Here is a 21,951-nt window from a genome sequence, read left to right as displayed (position 1 = left end):
GTCTAACCTATTTCTTTCATGACCAATTATACCCAGGATAACTCCTTCACATTTTGTAGGGGGTGTTAAGGGACATTTGACTCTTCATAGTTCATGTAATGGGGCTTTTATCAGTCACATAGTTACACATATTATTTTGTATCTTCTGATCCCATTGCAGTCCCAGAATGATTTTTTGGTATGTTTTAGAGTATGGTATGAGGGACCAAATATATTTTTTTCACGATTTTTGGTGATGACATGTTTTGAGATATTCAAGGTCAAAAGTCAAGGTCACGTGACAAAATTATATTTTTATCCAAAGGTGGGCTTGTTATATATCACTGGAAAGCTTGTTCAATTCACTGTACAATAAGCTTTATTTGAGCTTCCTAGGCAGAATAGGGGCGGAGTTACAGCAGATTTAGTATAGCTAAGCGGACTCAAAAAGGGCAATTTCTGCAAATTTTGACCTTGTATAATTGAACAATTACAAGACGCACGAAACTAAAAATTTTTATACTTACTAAGTTCTATGCATAGTTTCAACTCCCCAAATTTCATGAAAATCGGAGATGGTCAGGTCAAAGGCTGTGTTGATTTCGCATGGAATGACTCGAAAAGCATATCCACACAACTGATAACTGAACTGTTCAGGCACAGCTAATTGCATTTCAGACAGGCAACTGCTGCGACTCACTACATTATCTAAAATGTTTATGAATCACCATTGCATTACCAATTTAGACGAGAAACTTTTAACTTCGATGAAAATAACATTTGAATAGCACACTGCATCCCGCTTCAATGTACGGCAACGAAATAACGAATGAAATTCTCTATGCACAAAACTATACAATTTGGCAGTGAACGACTCTATTAAATATGTATATAAATACTGGGCGAGTCTTTTAAAAGAGGCCCCGTGGAAAATGTGCTCCTTGCTTGTAGGCAACCCTGGTACACCGAAGAGAAGAGCGGGGCAGAGAACAGTCCAGGATATGTCATGTCATGTCATGTTATCGAATATGCTTGGCCCCGATATTTTGGACTGTTCTCTAACCCGCTCTTCTCTTCGGTGTACCAAGGTTGCATACATGCAAGGAGCGCATTTTCCACGGGGCCTCTTTTAAAAGACTCGCCCAGTATAATTAACGGATTGTAAAGATACACACATACATATGCAATTTACAATTAGTTACAAGACTACAGAGGCGTCGCTTAAACTCAAATCTACATAAAAACAAATTAACACTTTAATTTTCACGTTGGACAGAAATGATATTCCAAATACTGCGTACTTACCTATCTATGAACTGTAAGAAGACACTTTAGTCAAGTGAATTAGAATGAAATTAAATTAGCTTCACAATTAAACAACATTAATTACTTGCAGAATTTATCAAGTGCACAATTGGACATATTTAAAGTTCTAACTGAATGTTCAACACAGATATTTACACACAAAAAACAAAGAGAGAGCAAGCAATATATTCCCAAACAAGGCATAATGAATCTTTTGTGAAATTCTGTATCTAACTTAGATGGTTAGTTCTTTAGATAATTCAATGTGCTTCTGCGAAAGCGAAATCAGAGGAAACATATTTAATGAAATATAAGAAAAAACTATTCAACTTCAACTAATTAATCAACTAAATCTGGTGTTTCTAAATTGGAAGATTTGTTTACGCAATATGAATCCAATCTTGACAGTTCTTACTAATTTACTTCACTTAAAACTATCTTGTTTAAAAATAATTATAGAATATTTTATAATGAATTCATATAAACTCTTGAGATAGATGATAATACTTACTTAAAGGGAAGTCATATCTAGTTACTATTTCTTTGGCAGAAGGCTCTCAGTGTCTTTTTATTTAAGTGGAGGGCGATACTTGGGTTCCTTCTGCATGATCTCCAATGGCAAAATTCTGGTTATCAATACTTCAAGGTGAAGGTACCCCTGTGTATGTGCACACATGCCATGGAGGCATATGGTGTGATGTGGAGGTAGAGCTCCACATATTCTTGACCTCGGCCATACCCCCACCCCCCCCAGGTACCCATTGATACGAGGCGGTTATCAATACTTGGTGCCTTAAAAATGTTTATTTTCCAAAGCACTACCCATCCCATGCACTGGGAATGTCCTGGCGTACTGCAATTGCAATGTGGATTAACAGACTGGAACCCGTACAGTCGCAGGCAATAAAAATGGGACACCTAGATTCTAAAAAAAATGATTTCCTGCAAGATATTATGTGTGTTGCCTAACTCTTTACGGCGGTACTAGATTTTTGCGATTGAAAATTTGCTATTAAAGTCCACTTATCGCCGTAGAGTTAGGCAACACACATTACGCCTTGCATGGAAGCGTCTATTTCAGGATCTAGATGTTATATTTGTATTGCCGGTGACTGTACAAATTTTCTCAGGGAGGGAAAAAGAACAGCTCCAGAAATTATTTATAACTTACTCCGTCGAACGCTCCGGCACTTCTTGTCCTGGTACTACATTATTCATTTGGAGTGGGGGGGGGGCAGGGAATGGGAATATTCGCCTTCTTTTGTACATTTACATAACATCAACGTTCCAATCCACTACACAGAAACTCTACACTACTCTACTCGACACATCAAGGAAGGGTGGTACAGGGAAGACGCGTGTGTAACAGCGACGCCGTCTTGCATGCACCACCCTCGCGGTACTCTTGCAAAACACTGACCTACCAAACAGCATGTAACGAGTTACTCACCGGTTTAGGAGGCTCGCAAGTTCACTTCTTAACCTTGGCAACGACAATATTGCACGACAAACATCCATGGCGGGGGGGAACAGACGGCATCCGCTATAAATTCCGCAACATTTTTGGCATGAAAAGAGGGAAAAACTTTAAGACGCCACAACAGAGAGAGAACCGGCTAGGACAAGACGACAACAACAACAACAGCAAAGGAGAAAGAAGCGTCCACTCCCTGGGAGGAAAAGGTTAGCATCCGTCCTCAGCGCCACTCGGGAGTACGGTGAGTAACTCGGTACAACTGCTGCAGGCCCTCTTTCTGATGGAATGGCTTACTTTTACATCGGCCCCTGTACGCCACCGGGATGGCCTTGCCCTTGCGACACGCCGCCTCTCGCAGGTGGCACGAGCTCTGGTACGTGTTGCCGTCGACGCCGCACACCATCTTCTTCACCAGCGGCACCTCGCACTTCCTCGAGCACTTGACGCAGTGCGGCGTCAGGTTCTGGTCCAACAGGCAGTGTTTGCTGTCAGGACATTGAATCCTGTCGCAGGACCCTGTGTGGATCAACCAGGAAATGAGATCAGGCCCTTTACAAGGAATTACAAGCCTACAACTCCTAAAAAAGTAACTAGTTACTTTTAAAAGTAATCAAAAGTAACAGAGTTACAATAAAGTAACACTCCCAACAGTTACTTTACGACACTTAAATTGTTACCTTGAAAGTTTGTAACGTGTGGGAAGAGCAAAACACTGTTTCCAACTCTTTGTCTTCTCTGGATGCTAAGGTGAAAGTATTTTAGTAGGTATAAGGAAGCTAGGCTTCATTGCATGTCAAATTTAGAACATTACTGCATTGATGTGTAACATGCTAGTATAGCTAGAGAGAAGCCATTGTTGGATACGAGAAATTCTTAAGGCATACGCATATGTATACAGAGTACAATAAAATCTTTGGCCATTCAATCAAATATGACTACTTGTAACATTGACTTTTCAATTACTAGTAACTGTAACTTGGTTACTTTTAAAAAGTAATAAGAACACTGATACGTACATATAGGTGTATGTATACATATGCATATGTATGTGTGTTGGGGATCATTCCATGTGAAATCAACGGATCACCCCCTTCTCCTAATTTGACTAAATTTACAGCATTTGTTCCCTCAGGCCTCTTGAGTATACACTTAATTGTCTTCCGAAAAAAACAATCCACCTGTTTCCGAGATAGGACATTTCGAAAATTTAAGGTCTGCAGGTTCAAACACCAGAAACCTTTAAATTTTCAAATTTTTAAACATAAAAAAAAAAGCCCCCCCCCTTCTTCGTTACCTTTGGTTAATATTTTTCCGAGTCAGGTACCTCATCAATACATTTACAGTTTGTTGTATGTAACTTTTATTTTAGGTGAGAAATTAATTCTAGAATATACCGCTGACCGCTGTGCATTAAGGCAGGTCAGGTCCGTAAAAAGTTGACATCATAATGATAATTCCAGCACATAAAAATACGTGAGCAATCGAAATTAATGTTTCAGAAAGAAAAATTAATTTTGAACGCTCGAAGAGAAAACTGTCCTACTCTAACGCACAGTGGAGGGCACTGCAGTCGTTCCTCGTTCACAAATATTTTCTGAAAATGTATTGAGGGGATATCTAGCTAGGTAATTTAAAAAATGAAACGGACACTTGTGCTTTTTGAAAAACGTTTAAAAATTTGAAAATTTAGATTTTTGAACCTGATGTAACTTGCGTGGAGTCAAGAACTACAAAAGCACTGTTTTCCGAAGTCTGTATCTCATTTAGGAGGAGGGATAATCGATGAAAATGAAAAATTGAGAAAAATGTAAGCTGTTTTCCAAGATACCTCAAATTTTCAAAATTCCGCAATTCGGAAACAAAAGTTGTTTTTTTTTCGTGAAAAATTACATGCATCCTTATGGAACCATTGGGAACAAATGCATCAAATTTGATCAAAATTGGAAGGCGCGGTAGCAAATTTGTTCATTTTCCATTTGATTTGACATGGAATGACCCATATAGGCTATACATAAAATTCCATACATAAATTGGATAAAATTACCATTCAATATAGAATAGTGATATATATGAATAATAATTTCAATTAATTAAAATATGCACTGTGATTTTTGAAGTGTTCATTTGACAAAGTATACAGAATATATAAAGCTCTTCTACAAGTGAATTCTACAGTCCGAAAAGCCATGCACTATACGCTAAACAGCAGTGTACATGATACGTTCCGATCTATCCCCTATTACAAGGTGAGATTCGTTGTACTACATTTCACGAGGCTATAATTGTGATTATAAAAATGAATAAATCAATTAATAGATTAATCTGTACATGCGTTAGAGACGGTTGGTAACTTTTCTTGGAACGCTCAACTGTCTTCCACTATTTCCACTGAAGATATGTTATTCCATTCGGACATCTCTAGGGGAGGAGATGTCATTAGACGTGACATAAAGGGGACGAACCACTTTACCGCCTCTTTGAACGTAGGAAAAATTGCTTCCTTCATTTAAGAATGGCATTAGGGTAGTCAGGGGTACATGAGCAACTTATAATTATTAATTAGGTTCTTACAACTAATATTTCTACCTTTGATATGAAAAGTTTCGAAAAAAAAATATTTGTTTTTTGTTATTTAGAACCGCTTTCTCGCACTTTTGGTGGCTAATCGCGACGATGAGGATGAGTGACGATATGATGAAATTCATGAAAGAACATTAAAGAAGAACACCCATGCCCAGACAAAGCAGACGCAGGTTCAGATGGAAGAGTTATAATTTAAAGGAAATACATCAGGTTTGTACTGCCTCTTAAAGTACTTCATTAACTCTAAAGACCGTGCAAAAGTCTGATTACTGTCACACCAGCTATAATAGAAAAATAGCGTTCTGCTTCTGCTCTCGCTGTTCATATTCAGAACGTAATCGTAAGTTCATATCAGAAGAGCAATTTTGTTCCACAAGTATGCGGTAGAGGGGAGTATGGAAATCAGCTTCAACTTGTCTTGCAATCCTTACCTTGGAGTGATGAAAAAAACAACTATTCCAAGTGCACCTCTGAGAAGTTGCTCTATACATTGTATAAGTGTTGCTTTTGAGAAATATAAAAATGGAAAGAAGATATGTGCATTCTTGCACTGGCATATCTGCGCAACACATCACCTTGTGCAACTTTGTAACACATACTTCGTGCACCTTGAAATTAGTCTCTCATTTTTCCTTTCTATTTTTGGCGAACGCAGCGGGATTCTTGACAGGCCTTCCTTATACATGTTATCAGATGAACGAATGTAACTTCTGTTATGTGCATGAAGCGTCCCCCTGCAGCGCTGAATTCCACACCGACTGAGAGCATGCCAAAGTTATACAAGACTTGCTTCTGAAAGAACTGTCAGGTCTCTCAAGGAAACATCTAATTTGAAATGAAAAACTTGAGAAGATTCATTCCCTCGCATGTCCAGGATAAAGGCGAGCAAAGTGGAGGCGAAATTTGTTAGAAATGTCATACATACTTCGGTACAAAACTGAGCTTTCATGTTGTAATTTACGTACTACACTTGAATAATTATATCGCTATCAAATCGATTACACTTGCATTTTTGCAATAAATTGACGTTAACATTGCAGCCAGCCTATATAATGTACGGAATGATCCGTTTATCCCACTTATTTCATGGCCTACTAAATTTCAAATTATCATTCAATCCACTAAAAATAAGCAGGATTTTACAGTATAGTGCATTTTATAGCAGGGAAATACATGTTGGTAAGTCTAACTATTAAAACACAAAATCTCTACTTGGTTTGAATACAATTTAATACAATTGTTTGTTTCTACTTCAAAATGTTAAGTACATCAAAGTTTTTTGTGCAATGAAGAAAAATATTGTTTAGTTAAAATATTTTTTAATTCGTCTAACCTACAGTTTAAATAATATTACTAATATTAGGATTGCTATTTAATAATAATAATAATAATAATAACAACATTCTGTATGACTGAACTTATTTAAATTTCCTGTCAACCAAGTCACTAAAATTTTAAATACTAACACTAGATGCGTGTGCATTGCTTCTAACCCCAAAATTTGCACCCAAATTACATAAATCCTGCTAATTCTGTCGAATTGAAAGTTAGATTAGAACTCCTGGGCATTTGCTCATTCGTTAATTGGGACACCTGTTATTTAGTTAACATTTCTTTGACAGGGGCATCAAATACTTAGTTCGAAATACATTCGTAAACGTACTTATTGGGAATTGAAATATAGGGAGGAGAGAAAGTAAAAAGATGGAATGTATGCGTGTGACTTTCAAAAGAAAGCACTTCCCATTGGTTGATACAAACTATGGGAATAATATTTCAGATCGAAGTTTGAAACATTTCTGGCTTTCTATACATTATATGTTGAATTCACAATAACATGTTCCTTCTAGATATTAAAATATTTATTTCGTCGATACATTACCATTGTATTGAGTCTCTGCACTTTTGGATTGGATGGAAGGAATAGAGATTCCTAAACCTGAGGAGAAAAGAGAACGTAGGCCCATGTAGTAGCGACTTTTAAGAATTAGGTATTTATGAAAAAGTAATATGTAAACATAATTTAATGCAATATTTTGTTGTTATGTAACCAGAAGGCACGTATTAATTCTCTGTCCAAAAGTAGTATCATATATTTTACCTTCTGCAATTGTATATACCGTATATTCCTTTGTCGTAATAATCGAAAATGTTGATGACTTTTACCAAGATTTTACAGTATGGTACTGTAGTTTCAGAAGTAGCATTTCGACTATGTGCATTAATTAATAACTCGTACACCTACTGTAACAGCAAAATACAATTATATCAAATGATTGTGTAATAATGCAATGCTGGTATGACTGCAGTATTGTGTGTCTGATAACTGGTCTTCTGCACATTTCACTTAAATGTTTAGCTATAATGTAAGAGAACTAACAATATAAAATGACAGACAGACTCGTTATATAATATAAATGCCTTATTTGAAGGTTAGAGATAATAAAGAGAAACCACACAATTGTGCAAATATGTGTGTATAAATCCACACTAATTTGCACATAAAGTAGTGCTGATTTTATTGTGAATCACGTATTAAGGTGATATAGTAACATATAAAATTAACAGTCTGTATCTGTAAATGGTATGTCCATCAACAAAGAAAGTGTGTAAATGTTATTATTATACGAGAAAGCAATGTGTTTGGTTCCAGTATATTGCTCGAAACATTGGATGTTGACGCCGATTAAACCACCTGGCTGGTAACACGAGAACACTTGTTCGAATCACGTCGCTAGGAAAGCTACAGTGTAACGTTGTGGTATCTAGCGCAGGAAAGATAATTTTTAAATAGTTTTAGTTTGCCCTATGTGGATCCCTGTTCACTTGAAAAGTCCATTGTACACGGTTTTTCCATGACCTTGGATCAAACCAGCAGGATGGATGGAGAATGACCCAAGTACCAACATAAGATAAGGAACCCCGGTTCGGAAATGTGTCATTATAAAGTTACAAACCAAAACTAGTTGTGGCTGCCTGTGATAGTGGAATACAGCAACTGAAAGATGAGGCTTGTATATGTAATATGGACATTCAGGGTGCACTGCCTGGCAGTAACGGCTGGCGATTGGTTGCCAAGAATCCTTGCTGCCTGTGATATCTTCAGAACGACTCCAGAGATAATAGAGCGGATGCGACAGAGTTTCTTGCGACGCTTTCATGTCTGCACTGCATATGGACGCTTGGGGGCCGCCATTTTGAACAGCTGTTGTAACGTTTTCGTCGAAGTGCTAGGATATACTGTAGTAATGTCCATATTAAGTCTACAAGCCGCATCTTCAGTTGTCTTATTCCACTGTCATAGGCAGCCCAAACTAGTTTTGGCTTATAACTTTTTAATGATGCGTTTCCGGATTGGCGCTCCATATCTCATATTCGTGTTTGGGTCCGTATCCATCTACCCTGTCAGTGATTCAAGATCACGCAAACACTCTGTATATTAGAGCGTTATTCAGTGAAACGTGTTAAGATAAGTTAAGGTAAGATTCTATCCAGGAATCAGCTACATTATTTCCCGATAAGACACCATTTCCGGTTCCTGAAGATGAGAGTGACATTTGGTCTCGTGAGAATGAAGACGTAGCCAGAAATCCTCTGGAAGGTTGCCACAGAGAAGCTCTGCAACTTGTAACAGGAGAAAAACACCTTGGCACTAGTCGTTAGAGACTCTTCAAGAGGCCGTGTGCTGGTATCAATATACAACTGAAAATATTCGGTGCGAAATCTTTATCGAGGATAATGTTAATTCTGGTATATATGGATGCGAAATTGAAAATCCCTTGCTGTAGTATTGCCTAACTCGACCTACCAAAACAGTTTTGCATTAATATGGAGGAAGTTACATCTAATAGCAATATTGTGCACTAGTTCGATTTGCAAATTAGCTCATTTTTATGAACATCGACTTCACTCAATTTAATTATGTATATTTTTAGTACTGAATTAATATTTAGTGATGGTACTGAGACGAGATCACCATTACAAAATGAGAAGAGAAGGATTGATTGATTTGCTTTATTTTACTTCGCTTTTTGTGCCACTTTTGGCTAATTTGCGAAGATGGGGATGAGTGATGATATGATGAAATTGATGAATGCACACTCACAAACATCCATGCCCACGCCAGGATTCGAACCCGGGACCACTCCGCCACGGGGGAACAGAACGAGACCAAACCCTTCGAGACTTGTCGAGACGAGACACATATCCATAAAATCAAGATGAAAACGAGATTCTCTCTTGTTTGCGAGTCTCGCCTTGTTCGAGACTTTATGAGTCTAGACTGTAAGGGATATTTCAGACCTAAGCGACAAGCGACACACGCCTCTTGAAAGTTTGTTCCCAGTCTAAGAAAGCAAGTACTTCCTCTATCGTACACAGTTCTATATCATATTACCTATCAAGGATTTGAAGTATGTTCAGTACACACATTCAAACCATCAAGGCCGCAATACTTGAAATATTTCATTTTCTCTAGAATAGTAAGATCACACTGGATTCATGTGCAAATGTGTTTGCTGAAAATATGATAATGTTGGAATTATAATCGCAAGTTGTTGTGTTTTTTTTTTTTTCAAGAAAAGTAAAATAGACTATGGTATTACGAGTTTGTGGTTATTGCTCCTACAGCGAAACAATTTTAATTACTTCAGAAAGTTCTAGTGAAAATCCTCTTTATTTAACTTCCGGCAAATCTACTAGACCCACAATTTAAAAGTGAGATGAAAGTAACAGAAATGTGACCCCAATGGGAATCGATGCCTGGACCGTTGAGTACAGACTGGCTAGTGGAGCATTAAAAATCTCTAATTTGAAAATAGACGTTCTGAGTCTTCCATATTATCTTTAATTTGAACACTCCATCTGGTGTTATATGTTGTGGACAGAGACGTGGATACCAGCATATTCAGGGGGTAGTTTGAGTTAAAGGTAAGTTGGAGGACAGTCAAATATTGCATTCATTGGATCAGCATTCAAGAAGTGGAAACTTGGAACCTGGGTACATGTAGCAGTACAGAAAGGGAGAATTTTATGAAAAAGGACTAGATTTTAGAACTAGCAAAGGGTGGAATTGCCGTGTGAAGGGTGCTATATGGACCAAAATCATACACTTTTTGTTCCGAACCACCAGTTTTCACCTCGATAGTAATAATAACAATAATAAATGAATATATATATATATACGATAACAGCAAGTTTCCCTTAGTACATATTGCAATCAAGAGATCTTCTGCATTTCCGGCACCGATAAAGTGCCCAAAGTGTGATCCAGTCTCCATTAATAGAACTATATATTTAATTATTATTAAGAACAACCTATTGTAAAGCAGTAATGCGTAATTTTTCACTGATTATAAAAATTACATTTTGTTTTCTTAATTTTATTACTACATTTTACATTATCTATATTTTATACAGTATCGACATACTGTACTTAGTACCTCGAGGATGGTACAATTTTAATAGTTATAATTTAATTGTTACTACTTATTTATCATCAATAAATACTTTCGAAATATGACCAACAAAAAAATTTCTCTTAAAAAGTTGAATCTAAATATTGTCTTGATATACACTAATTGTATTAACCATAACTATATTATATTTACATTTAACTGAGGTATTTTTAAAACTAATACTGTTTGTGTGTGTGTGTGCTGTGTAAACATGGACCATTCATTAAATTTTAGAACAGGCCTTATAATTCTGAATTTTTAAAAAACAAAATTTGCCAATAAAAAATCAGAAAACAATTTTTAATTTTTTACAAATTTCATGGCTATTTTGAAGATAGTTTTAACAGATTTTAAACACATGTAGAATTCAGGAAAATATATGCTCTATGCTTCATTCTTCGTTTTGAATTAATTTTAAACAATATTTACATCACGATAAAATTTTCCAAGAACACAGATCAAGTGAGGTAATTAGTACCACAATTTAGGTTCACGGTGGTTTTGATTCTTTTTGGTAAGGAGATAATGTAAAGAAATGAAATGTTTGCATTAGGTACCAAAAAGGAGATTCTTTGAACAACAGAATTCTGCGTCTGTGAAATTACTTCAGGGATGTTATAAGGGAAGGGGTACACCCTGTGCATCCCAGTTTCTGCCCCACTGCAATCGTTGCAAGAGTTAACTTGTCTGATACCTGCCCTTCCCCAAACTGGCATCTGATTATGCCCTTACGCACATCTCTGTCCACAGTATGTATAAACAAAACAATCAACTCCCACTGCTGCTTAAACACAAAGTCTTGTCCACATCTAGAGACGCTGGGGAACCTTCCCCCACGATCATCGAGCATGCACTAGAAGAAAGGCCACCCCTGAACCTCTGCAGAGAGGGGCTCCGAGCCATCGCAAGACTTACATCTACTTACTCTGACAGTGGCCATAATAAGCCACGGCGAGGCCTCCTTTCTTCCGACAGGATCGCTTCCGTAGCCGGCAGAGGTTCCTGTAGGAGCGGCCGTCCGTGCCGCAGACGGGTCCCCTATGCTTCCCCTTGTGGCATTCGGGGGAACACACACACTTTGGCCGTCCTCTCCTCACTATGCACTTCTTGTTCTCTCCACACTGAACACCCGCACATGTTTCTGAAATGAGAATAGATCCTTGTCAATCGCAGTTGAATAAGTAACATCTTACCATTATTGTTACTTTGTCATTTAACAGTTATCACAAGTATAACAGATGTTCTCTCCTTAGAAAAATATTTGGACGAGGAGACAAGTAAGTGGAGAAGGTTGCATAATTTAGAACTGCATAATGTGTATTCATATCCAAATATCATTGAAAAAAATCAGAAAGGTCTAGGTGGACAGGCCATGTGGCAAGAATGGGAGAGGAGAGAAGAGTTTACAGGATTCTTGTTGGGAAACCTGATGGTAAGAGACCTGTAGGAAAGTCAAGACGAAGAAGGAGGGATAACGTTGAGATTTTTTTTTTAATGCTGTCGGTTTTCAGGTGTTGCACTGAAAGCACGAAACTAAAGAATTTTATTTCCTAAACAGTATACAAGATATGGTTACATAGAACGATTATTATTTTATGTATACGGATAAAAGTAGTCAAACTACTTTCGGAGGTATGCGCTTATGCCCTGGGACCTGAAAATTAACCCAGGGCGTCAGTTCCGTGAATTTTTTACGGATTCCCCCGCTTTTCTTTGATTCATCCTTGATTTCCTTTTTTTTTAATTACAATAATTCACTGACATTGGCAAGAATGTCCCAGTGTGAAGAACCAAATTTGTTCGGTTTGCCTGAACAAAGTTGGTTTCACATTATTCTACAAGGTAAGAAGATTAAGATAAAGGTTAGAAATAGTAGGAAGTAAATAAGTGTTAGTGTTTAACATTAATATTATTTATGATCACAGATACGAAATTACATATGTGTGTAATTGGGTGGGTAATGTTTTCTTAGGATAAGTTTTATTGTGTGTCGTGTGCATTAGTGTTGATGGATGAGATGAGGAATGGACATTAACACGATTCTATGAATGTTAAGCAGGGTCTATGTTCTAGTATGTTATGTTTGAGATAGTGAGAGTATTATTGGCTTTGAGATGTACGTATTAATAGTAGGAAGAGATATGAAAGAACGAGTGGTACCTGATGCAAGGAGACTTGCGGGAGACCAGCAAGAGTTGGTCGGACTGGGATGAACATCGGTACGACGGTTGGTACCCGGGACATCATCAGGAAGGAAAGAAGTAGGGAGGGATTTCCTGGGAAGTATCGGGTACATTAGTACGTTCGGTAGTGGAAATATAGAGAATTGTCAAGAATCAGTGAGAGAAGTTTGCAGTGTGTTTAGTAACGAGAATAAAGAAGGGGGTGTAAGATTACAATTTAAGAAAGAAATGAAAAAGAAAAATCTGGGTTAAATTCGGTTGGTTCCTAGGTCGAGTCCTTGCAGTGTTATCCTTTGCCTTTCTCCGGGGAGGCGTATCACTGTCTTGTGTATTAGTGTCTTCTTCTTGATGTTATTGTGGGAGGTTCTGCTTCATTATCCTCTTGGTGATCTTAGTCCTAAGAAGGGATGTCCTGTTGTTGAGTTTGTCGAAGGTGGATTCTTTGTGATCTTCTGGGGGGTATATTACATTCCGGAGGGAGGGATTGAATGGGGAGGTGAGTGATGCCGGATTTGAAGAGGGAATGTTCCTCTTTCGACACCAGGTTTGTTAAGTCGTTTAGTAACGTAAAGTGCTCGGGATTTCTTATTAACTGGTACGTGTTGAAGTTTGGTAGCTTTTGTCTTAAATCTTCGATTTGTTTGTTTGATGTCTGGCAAAAGAAGGATTTATGTTCCGGTGTGTCCGTCTCGGCTTTACATTTCAGGCATTTATCAGTCTGTCTGAGGTTGTGCTTATTTAGGTGTTGACCATAGGGACCGTGTCCCGTTAGGAAATGTATGAGACCTCTCGTTGGATGGAAATGGTCCATCGAAAGTCGTTCTTTTATGTTTGGAAGGAAGCTGTGAAGTCTCCTTCCTTGCGTAGCTTGTGTCCATTCCTGTTGCCAGACGCTAAACAAGTGGTTGTAAATTTCTGGTACCGTGGCAGGGCGTATTCCAATTAGTTTATAGAATTCGTCCTCTTGTCCATTTCTAAAGTAATACTTTGATGCTCTAGTTTTAATAACGATTTCAATAGGCTGTAGGCCCGCAATCATGAGAAGAGCCTGGGTTGAGGTTGTTCTGAATGCACCCGTGAGGCGAAGTATCACTTTGCGTTGTGAAGATCTCAATCTGCTTTTAATGTACTGTTTACTGGTTTCCATGGCCCACAGGGGCGAGCCATAGGAAATAATAGAATTATATATGGTAATGAGATATGTTTTTATGTGTGATAGTGGAAGGTTGTAGTTTGCTGAACTCAATGTGGCTAGACTGTTTATAGTTGTTTCGGCCTGGGTTGTTGCCAGGGCTATGTGTCTGTTAAAAAACATCTTCTCTTGAAGAGTAATACCAAGATATTTAGCTTCTATTACTCTTTTTAAATTTCTTTCTCTGAGTTTGATTTGAGGGTTTCTTTGTAACTTCCCCTTAAGGATAATATAATGAGTCTTTTCCGAGGCTATTTTGAGTTTAGCATGATCACATCAATCGGATAGCATATTGATTGCAGTAGATGCTTTATCTTCGATTTCCCTTCTTGAGTTACCGGAAGTGAGCATGATAATGTCATCCGCATAAGCTATGATCTGGTCTATGTCTGGATGGTCTTGTAGTTTCATAAGCGCAGGCTCCAACTTAGTATTCCAAAGCTCGGGTCCCAGAATGGAACCCTGAGGACAACCTTTTGACGTGATCTTACTCATTTGTAGATCCGGATATTTGATGCTAACTTTTCTGTTAGAGAAATAACTTTTCAGAAGTAGGAAGAGTGTACCTGGGCAGTTCATATTTTTAAGTGTTTGAAAAAGGCTGGGCCACCACAAATTGTCAAATGCCCCGGCGATGTCCACCATTATTCCAACCATGTACTTGTTTGGAGTGTTTTGTGTTGTAGACGATAGCAGGCGTAATGCATCGCCAGTGCATTTAACTTTCGTGAACCCAAATTGTATCCCTGATATGGGTTTGAGCAGTCTTTTTAGGATAAGTTTGTCGAAGAGTTTTCCCAAAACGTTGAGAAGGCATATTGGTCTGTATGAATTGACCCTGGTTTCATCTTTATTTGGATGTTTCTTGATGATTATTAAGTTTGCTTCCTTCCAGGTTTCTGGGAATATCTTCTGAATAAGGCACTCATTAAATAGTTGAGTAATGTAAGGCGTGAGTACTGGGGTGATTTCTTGTATTATTTCCACAGGAATTCCGTCTGGTCACGGGGACTTCTTCATTTTCATGCTGCTTATTTCGTTTTCTACTTCCTGGGTAGTGAAAGGTAATATTGGTGATTCTGGATATGGCTGGTGATAGATTTTTCTTGTATTCTTATTTTCATCGCTGTCGTTTTCAGGTTTGTCGTCTGGTATGAGATTCTTCATTAAGAAGTTGATGGTTTCTTCCAAGTCCTTTGTCATATTTGTGTTGTTCTCGTCATTAATTAAGGTGGAAATGGTTTGCGGTTTTTTTTTATTTTGCCGGTAGCGATTTTATACGGGGTGCCCCATTTATTTATTTCCAGACGTTTTTCGATGAAGATATTCCATTGTTGTGTCTTATAATTTAGTAGCTCGGTTTCGTATTGCTTTTTTTTGGCACGGTAAATCTGGAGGTTGGCATTTCTGTATTGTGCGATGATGGATTTTTGATATAGTTTCCTGGCTTTTTGCATTTGTTTCTTAAGGTTGGTTAGTTTCTTTGGCCATGGCTTCCTCTTCATTTTCCTTTGGTTATTTCTGGGTGTTGAATTTTCAATTGCTTGTCTGATGTTTGCATAGAGTTCCTCTGCGAGCGTGTTGAGTGATTTTTGTTGGTCCAATTGTTCAGGGATAATGAGTTTTTCTAGGAATTTTTGATGATCGATTTTTCTCCAGTTCAATATGTTCTCCTGGTCTGTCTGTTCAAGCTGATGTTGCCTGTAGATTAAGTCGAATAGTATTAAGTTGTGATCGCTTATTGTGGCGAGATCTATAACTTTCCAGTTTTGGACATCGCCCAAGGCCCTTGCATTCGTGAGTATTAGATCAATGTTGCTTGAGGCGCCCGCCCTTCCCCTGTAGGTGGGGGGATTATCTGGCTGATTTTCGACTTGTAGGTTGTGCTCAGAAATGAATTCCTCCATGGCTACCCCCTTGGTGTCGGTTTCTTGGCTGTACCACCACGTTGAGATGTACCTAATGGAAATCGGTAAGAACGTTAAAGATTGGATTGATCTTACCCAGGACAGGGACAAATGGAAGGCATGTGTTGCATCAGCCATAAACCTTCGGGTTTAAGAATGCTAGTGTGTGAGTGAGTGATCACATCTGTTCTACGTAGTGAATGTTTACCAGCGTTACTGTACATGCACATGTTTAACACAACAACAAAAATATAATTTTTATTTTTGGCTAATATATCCTCCAATTCTGAATTTATCAAGGTGACGTAAATACCGAAAAAGAAACCGTTACTACTCCCCAACTCTGCTGTAAATCGACAGAGGGGCTCATGGGGCTGCAGTCCCTCTGATGCATCTTTCATTAATAAGAATGGAAATTATATTGCACGAAAAGATAGAAATTATGGATTTGTTGCAAAGCAATCATGTAGGGAGTATTGTATATTTTGCAAATACGCTGTATATACGCTGGAGGAATACTAAGTGAGGCAAGTGTGCCAATATTTCTTTTGCTATTGACCTAGACTGTCTAAAAGGGAGATAAAATAACCGGGAAAAAATACTTTTGAACGTAGCTTTGATTTCATGATATAACAGCACAAACAGTCAACAGATAATATTCTTGAAAGTTCTTAAATTTTAACGATGGCGTAGTGGACCTTGTAATCAAGGGTCCCGGGTTCGATACCCGATGTAGGCACGTAGTGATTCGGATCCCACATTAAACTGTATAGGTCTAATCAAGATAAGTCTATCTGTGCATAAAGTGACCCTTTTCAAATGCATGTACGTAATGCTCCACTTGGGGAACTCATCCAAAAATACCTTGAGGGTGTTAATTTATTTTCGAAGGAGGGGGGTGGTGGTTAAAAACATTATTTTAACGGAAAGAGCGTCTCACCACCACCGTCGAAGATTAATCGCCTGCACCCTTTTTCCAAATTGTACGGATATGGATTTTCAGGATCGGCACCAAATCGACTTCCAAGAAGCGAAGATTTCCGAAAATTCCTCGTAGGTGGGCCAGACCGGTCTTGGACACGGGCCATTCGACGGGAGGTTCCTCAAAGAACCCACATGTCTTTGTAAGTACAACCTCCGCAGGCAGACTAGACACTCGTCAACCGCTGGGCCGCCTCTACCGGCAAGAAATTGGTTGTCGAAGGTAAAAGTGGCTACTTCAGTAGCTTATGAATACGCTAACGCCGGTCGGAGTTTAATATTCAGAATTCATTTCTATGTATTTAGAATTTATTTGCATGTATTTAGAATGCATTTGCATAATTTAGAATAAATTTGCATATCATTACAATAGTTTACATTTATGTATCTGCATATTTATAAATTTTATGAATTTTTAATTTTAAATTTTATGATGTAAATAGAAGGTAATTAGTGTTACTAAATGTTATGCATATAATTTTTATGTTCATTACTGTAAAGTATGTAATGTATAAAAGAATAATAATTAATGTTTATAATATCGAAAATAAGATTTTATGGTTTATGAAACGGTATGAATGGTGGTAATGGGTGTTGATCAAGTCACAATTACGGTTTGAACGGTCCCGGTAATCGAACCCACGATATGTAATGATAATAATTATAGTGTACTATGTAATAAAGTTATACGGTATGAAAGACGGTGGTCCGACACGCTAGACAGAAGACGATGAACTCTGCGGAGGTAGACGCCAAAGGAATTTGGGGAATTTGCGGTCAAGGTCAAATAACTTCAGAACGTCAGAACAAAGAAAGAACCCGATTGACCAATAAGAAAACGCGTCGGTAGATTTTGAGAACCGGTTTTTTCAAGGTTAACTAGAACGCAAGAATATGGGGAAGGTATGCAACACCGTAGCACAGGACAAGGGAGGGATTGAACCAGACAACAAAGGATGTCTGGGACTGCGCGGCCAAGGTTAAATTTCTGAAACTGTGCGTCCCTTGTAGAACCGGTTTTAGCGAATTATACGGTATTCCGCTCAGGGTTGCCTCCAGCGCACTGAATGCTGTAGCATGTGGATTAGGGTAGAACGCTTCCTTGTTAGAATATGTTTCTGTCAAGGTAGACCAAGGTTACCCAGAACACAAGAAAAAAGGATTTTGGGATACCCAATTAGATTGGAGCGAGAATTTTACCCTGAACAAGGAGAACGAAGAGTAAGGGTTTTATCCGAATTTGGAAAAAGGGAAAGCTATCAGGGACTGGACCTAAAGTTTTTATTATTTGCCTTTATCACGGGGTGTCGAACCTTGGACCATTTGATTATTTATTTAGCTAGAAAATTTATGTTTCTGTGTGTTTTTTTAATTATAAAATTGAGTTTATTTTTACAAAAGTTTGACTTTATGTCCAATATTTTTCAACTTTTTATTATTTTTACTCAAATAACACAATTTATACGATTCTAGCAAGAGGTTTTGTTATATGTTGTACACACAAAGTGTGTTTTGTCAATTTCTACCTTATTCTTTTTCAAGTTTAGGCTTACTTTTACCAAAGTAAGACAATTTAGTCTATTCAACGAAGAGTTTGTATCAAATTTTCTACACACAAAGTGTGCCTTGTCAAGTTTTTCCCTTTCATTTTACAAGTTTATACTTATTTTTACCAAACAAGACGATTTATTCGACTTAGGTAAGAGTTTTTATTATAGTTTGGACACACAAAGTCCTCATAGACAAATAATTATTTTTGTTACAGTAAAAGTTTGGCCTTATATAATATCTCAAGTGAAAATAGTCGAAATGTTAAACATTTCGTGTACTTTATCCAGTAAGCCTTGGCTAAATATACAATAACAGCGTTACAGTCATAAAAATTAAGCAAGCTTTGATATTCTAATGGCATATAATAAGTATAAAATATCTTTTAAAATACTTTCACAAATAGTTCTGGATTATCTGAGATCGAAATTTTCAAGCCCTCACTCCTGCATAAATAGGCTCTAGGATTCATAAGCCTCAATAAAATTGGGTTCATAGGGTAAAAGCAGATGGAGAGTGGTGCTGATCGCATCATCTCCAAAATAGCAAAACAAAAGCCCTACCTCATATATTTAGGAAACTTTACCTAGTATAACAGTAACAAAATACTCAGCAAACCCGGAAAAAAAAACTTTCGTATATAACAGGCGTAAGCTGCACTAAATTAATATATATAGAGATACAAAACCAAAAATAGCATAGTGAAAATCTGAAAAGCGTAAACTATAAAATAACTTTTAGCCAAAAGTATATTTTCTTTAGTGTTTTTAAAATGATTTAAATAAATACAAAACTTTTTAAAGTTAAAAATTAGTGAATATGGGATACTAATCCTGTGTTTTTGGTAAAAAAAAAAACTTGAAAAATAAAAAGACAAAATTGGACAAGACATACTTTGTTTGGTCAAAATGTAATAAATATCTTGCCTTAATTGTTAAAATCGTACAAAAAATTATATACTTGGAAAATAGCCAGGTAAAACTTGACAAGACACACTTTGTGTGTCCAAAATATAATAAAAACTCTTACCTAAGTCGAATAAATCGTCTTGTTTTGGTAAAAATAAGTATAAACTTGTAAAATAAAAGGGAAAAACGTGACAAGGCACACTTTGTGTGTAGAAAATTTGATACAAACTCTTCCTTGAATAGACTACATTGTCTTACTTTGGTAACAGTAAGCCTAAACTTGAAAAAGAATCAGGTAGAAATTGACAAAACACACTTTGTGTGTACAACATATAACAAAACCTCTTGCTAGAATCGTTTAAATTGTGTTATTTGAGTAAAAATACATAAAAAGTTGAAAAATATTGGACATAAAGTCAAACTTTTGTAAAAATAAACTCAATTTTATAATTAAAAAAACACACAGAAACATAAATTTACTAGCTAAATAAATAATCAAATGGTCCAAGGTTCGACACCCCGTGATAAAGGCAAATAATAAAAACTTTAGGTCCAGTCCCTGATAGCTTTCCCTTTTTCCAAATTCGGATAAAACCCTTAATCTTCGTTCTCCTTGTTCAGGGTAAAATTCTCGCTCCAATCTAATTGGGTATCTCAAAATCCTTTTTTCTTGTGTTCTGGGTAACCTTGGTCTACCTTGACAGAAACATATTCTAACAAGGAAGCGTTCTACCCTAATCCACATGCTACAGCATTCAGTGCCCTGGAGGCAACCCTGAGCGGAATACCGTATAATTCGCTAAAACCGGTTCTACAAGGGACGCACAGTTTCAGAAATTTAACCTTGGCCGCGCAGTCCCAGACATCCTTTGTTGTCTGGTTCAATCCCTCCCTTGTCCTGTGCTACGGTGTTGCGTACCTTCCCCATATTCTTGCGTTCTAGCTAACCTTGAAAAAACCGGTTCTCAAAATCTACCGACGCGTTTTCTTATTGGTCAATCGGGTTCTTTCTTTGTTCTGACGTTCTGAAGTTATTTGACCTTGACCGCAAATTCCCCAAATTCCTTTGGCGTCTACCTCCGCAGAGTTCATCGTCTTCTGTCTAGCGTGTCGGACCACCGTCTTTCATACCGTATAACTTTATTACATAGTACACTATAATTATTATCATTACATATCGTGGGTTCGATTACCGGGACCGTTCAAAATCGTAATTGTGACTTGATCAACACCCATTACCACCATTCATACCGCTTCATTAACCATAAAATCTTATTTTCGATATTATAAACATTAATTATTATTCTTTTATACATTACATACTTTACAGTAATGAACATAAAATTATAAGCATAACATTTAGTAACACTAATTACCTTCTATTTACATATTTTTCATAAAATTAAAAATTCATAAAATTTATAAATATGCAGATACATAAATGTAAACTATTGTAATGATATGCAAATTTATTCTAAATTATGCAAATGCATTCTAAATACATGCAAATAAATTCTAAATACATAGAAATGAATTCTGAATATTAAACACCGACCGACGTTAGCGTATTCACAAGCTAGTTACTTCATTTATTTTCTCCAAGAGCTTTCGTGATTTAGCGCAGAACTTATACCCCTGGAACGAAATAGGAATGCAGAAAGGGGTTGACGAGACAAGAATGTAAGAAAATAAACAAATGTCGTTGCGCTTCTACAATAATACTCACTGTTCTCAATTCTTTCCTGACAGGAAATTAACCTTTCTAGATGCTCCGCAACTGGATATACATACATAGTAGATCATGAGTGATTTTCGCCCGATGACCTGTTTTTAAAAAAATACACATTTTACATAAGATAGATTTGTATTTGTACGTTTTTATTTATTTTCTGTCATTTTCGAATACGAATACGATCATGTACTGGCGACTAAAAAACAAGGCCATCGACTGCCTTCGACTGTCATCGTTTACTTCCGTGTCTCAAAGTGCCGACCGCCGCTCGCGATAGTAAACAGTCTCGAGTCATAGACCTTGGGGTTGCGAAACTTATAGCTCGCTCCCTCCCGTGTATGTATAGTAAGACTTTTGGGAAGAACCCTTCGCGCATCTTCCCCTCCGAACCTTCTGCTCGGCATACGGTGAAGCCTGCTACACTCTACTCCTCCCCTCCATGCGCGAGCATTATGCACAAGACACGGGGTTCTGCGCAGTGAGTGGCCCTTCATGAACGCGAGGAAAGGATGGGGAGGGGGGGGGGTGGCAGCGGTAGAAGGACCTTGCCTAAACACAACAATAAGCAACGTTTTGCAACGCAGCCGATGTTGTTCCCACGACATTCACATGGCAACTGATATTACCACCGGCGGAGACATACTGCTTAGCGGTTCAGAATCCATTTCAAAACTGTAGGTCCAGTCCCAATCAGACTATC

The 21,951-nt window shown here is 37.5% G+C and overlaps 1 protein-coding gene across 2 annotated transcripts in view; it reads right to left on the bottom strand.

Moving 5' to 3' along the window:
• The window catches only part of Fs (Follistatin), a 236,829-nt gene that overhangs the window by 43,136 nt on the left and 171,742 nt on the right, over nucleotides 1-21,951 (bottom strand). The window contains exons 3-5 of one of the 2 annotated variants that reach the window (XM_083130943.1): nucleotides 11,726-11,941; nucleotides 7,227-7,283; nucleotides 3,056-3,277 (exon numbers count right to left, since the gene is read on the bottom strand). In XM_083130943.1, coding sequence (XP_082987069.1) covers nucleotides 3,056-3,277; nucleotides 7,227-7,283; nucleotides 11,726-11,941 — 495 coding nt within the window. The remainder of the gene's footprint in view (nucleotides 1-3,055; nucleotides 3,278-7,226; nucleotides 7,284-11,725; nucleotides 11,942-21,951) is intronic. The other variant, XM_083130944.1, reaches the window with a different exon arrangement.

This window comes from Lepisma saccharinum, chromosome 11 (genome assembly GCF_977018435.1).
Source record: "Lepisma saccharinum chromosome 11, izLepSacc3.1, whole genome shotgun sequence".
Taxonomy (NCBI): domain Eukaryota; kingdom Metazoa; phylum Arthropoda; class Insecta; order Zygentoma; family Lepismatidae; genus Lepisma; species Lepisma saccharinum.
The sequence above is the reverse complement of the archived record's forward strand: the minus strand, read 5'-3'. Positions and strand labels throughout refer to the sequence as shown.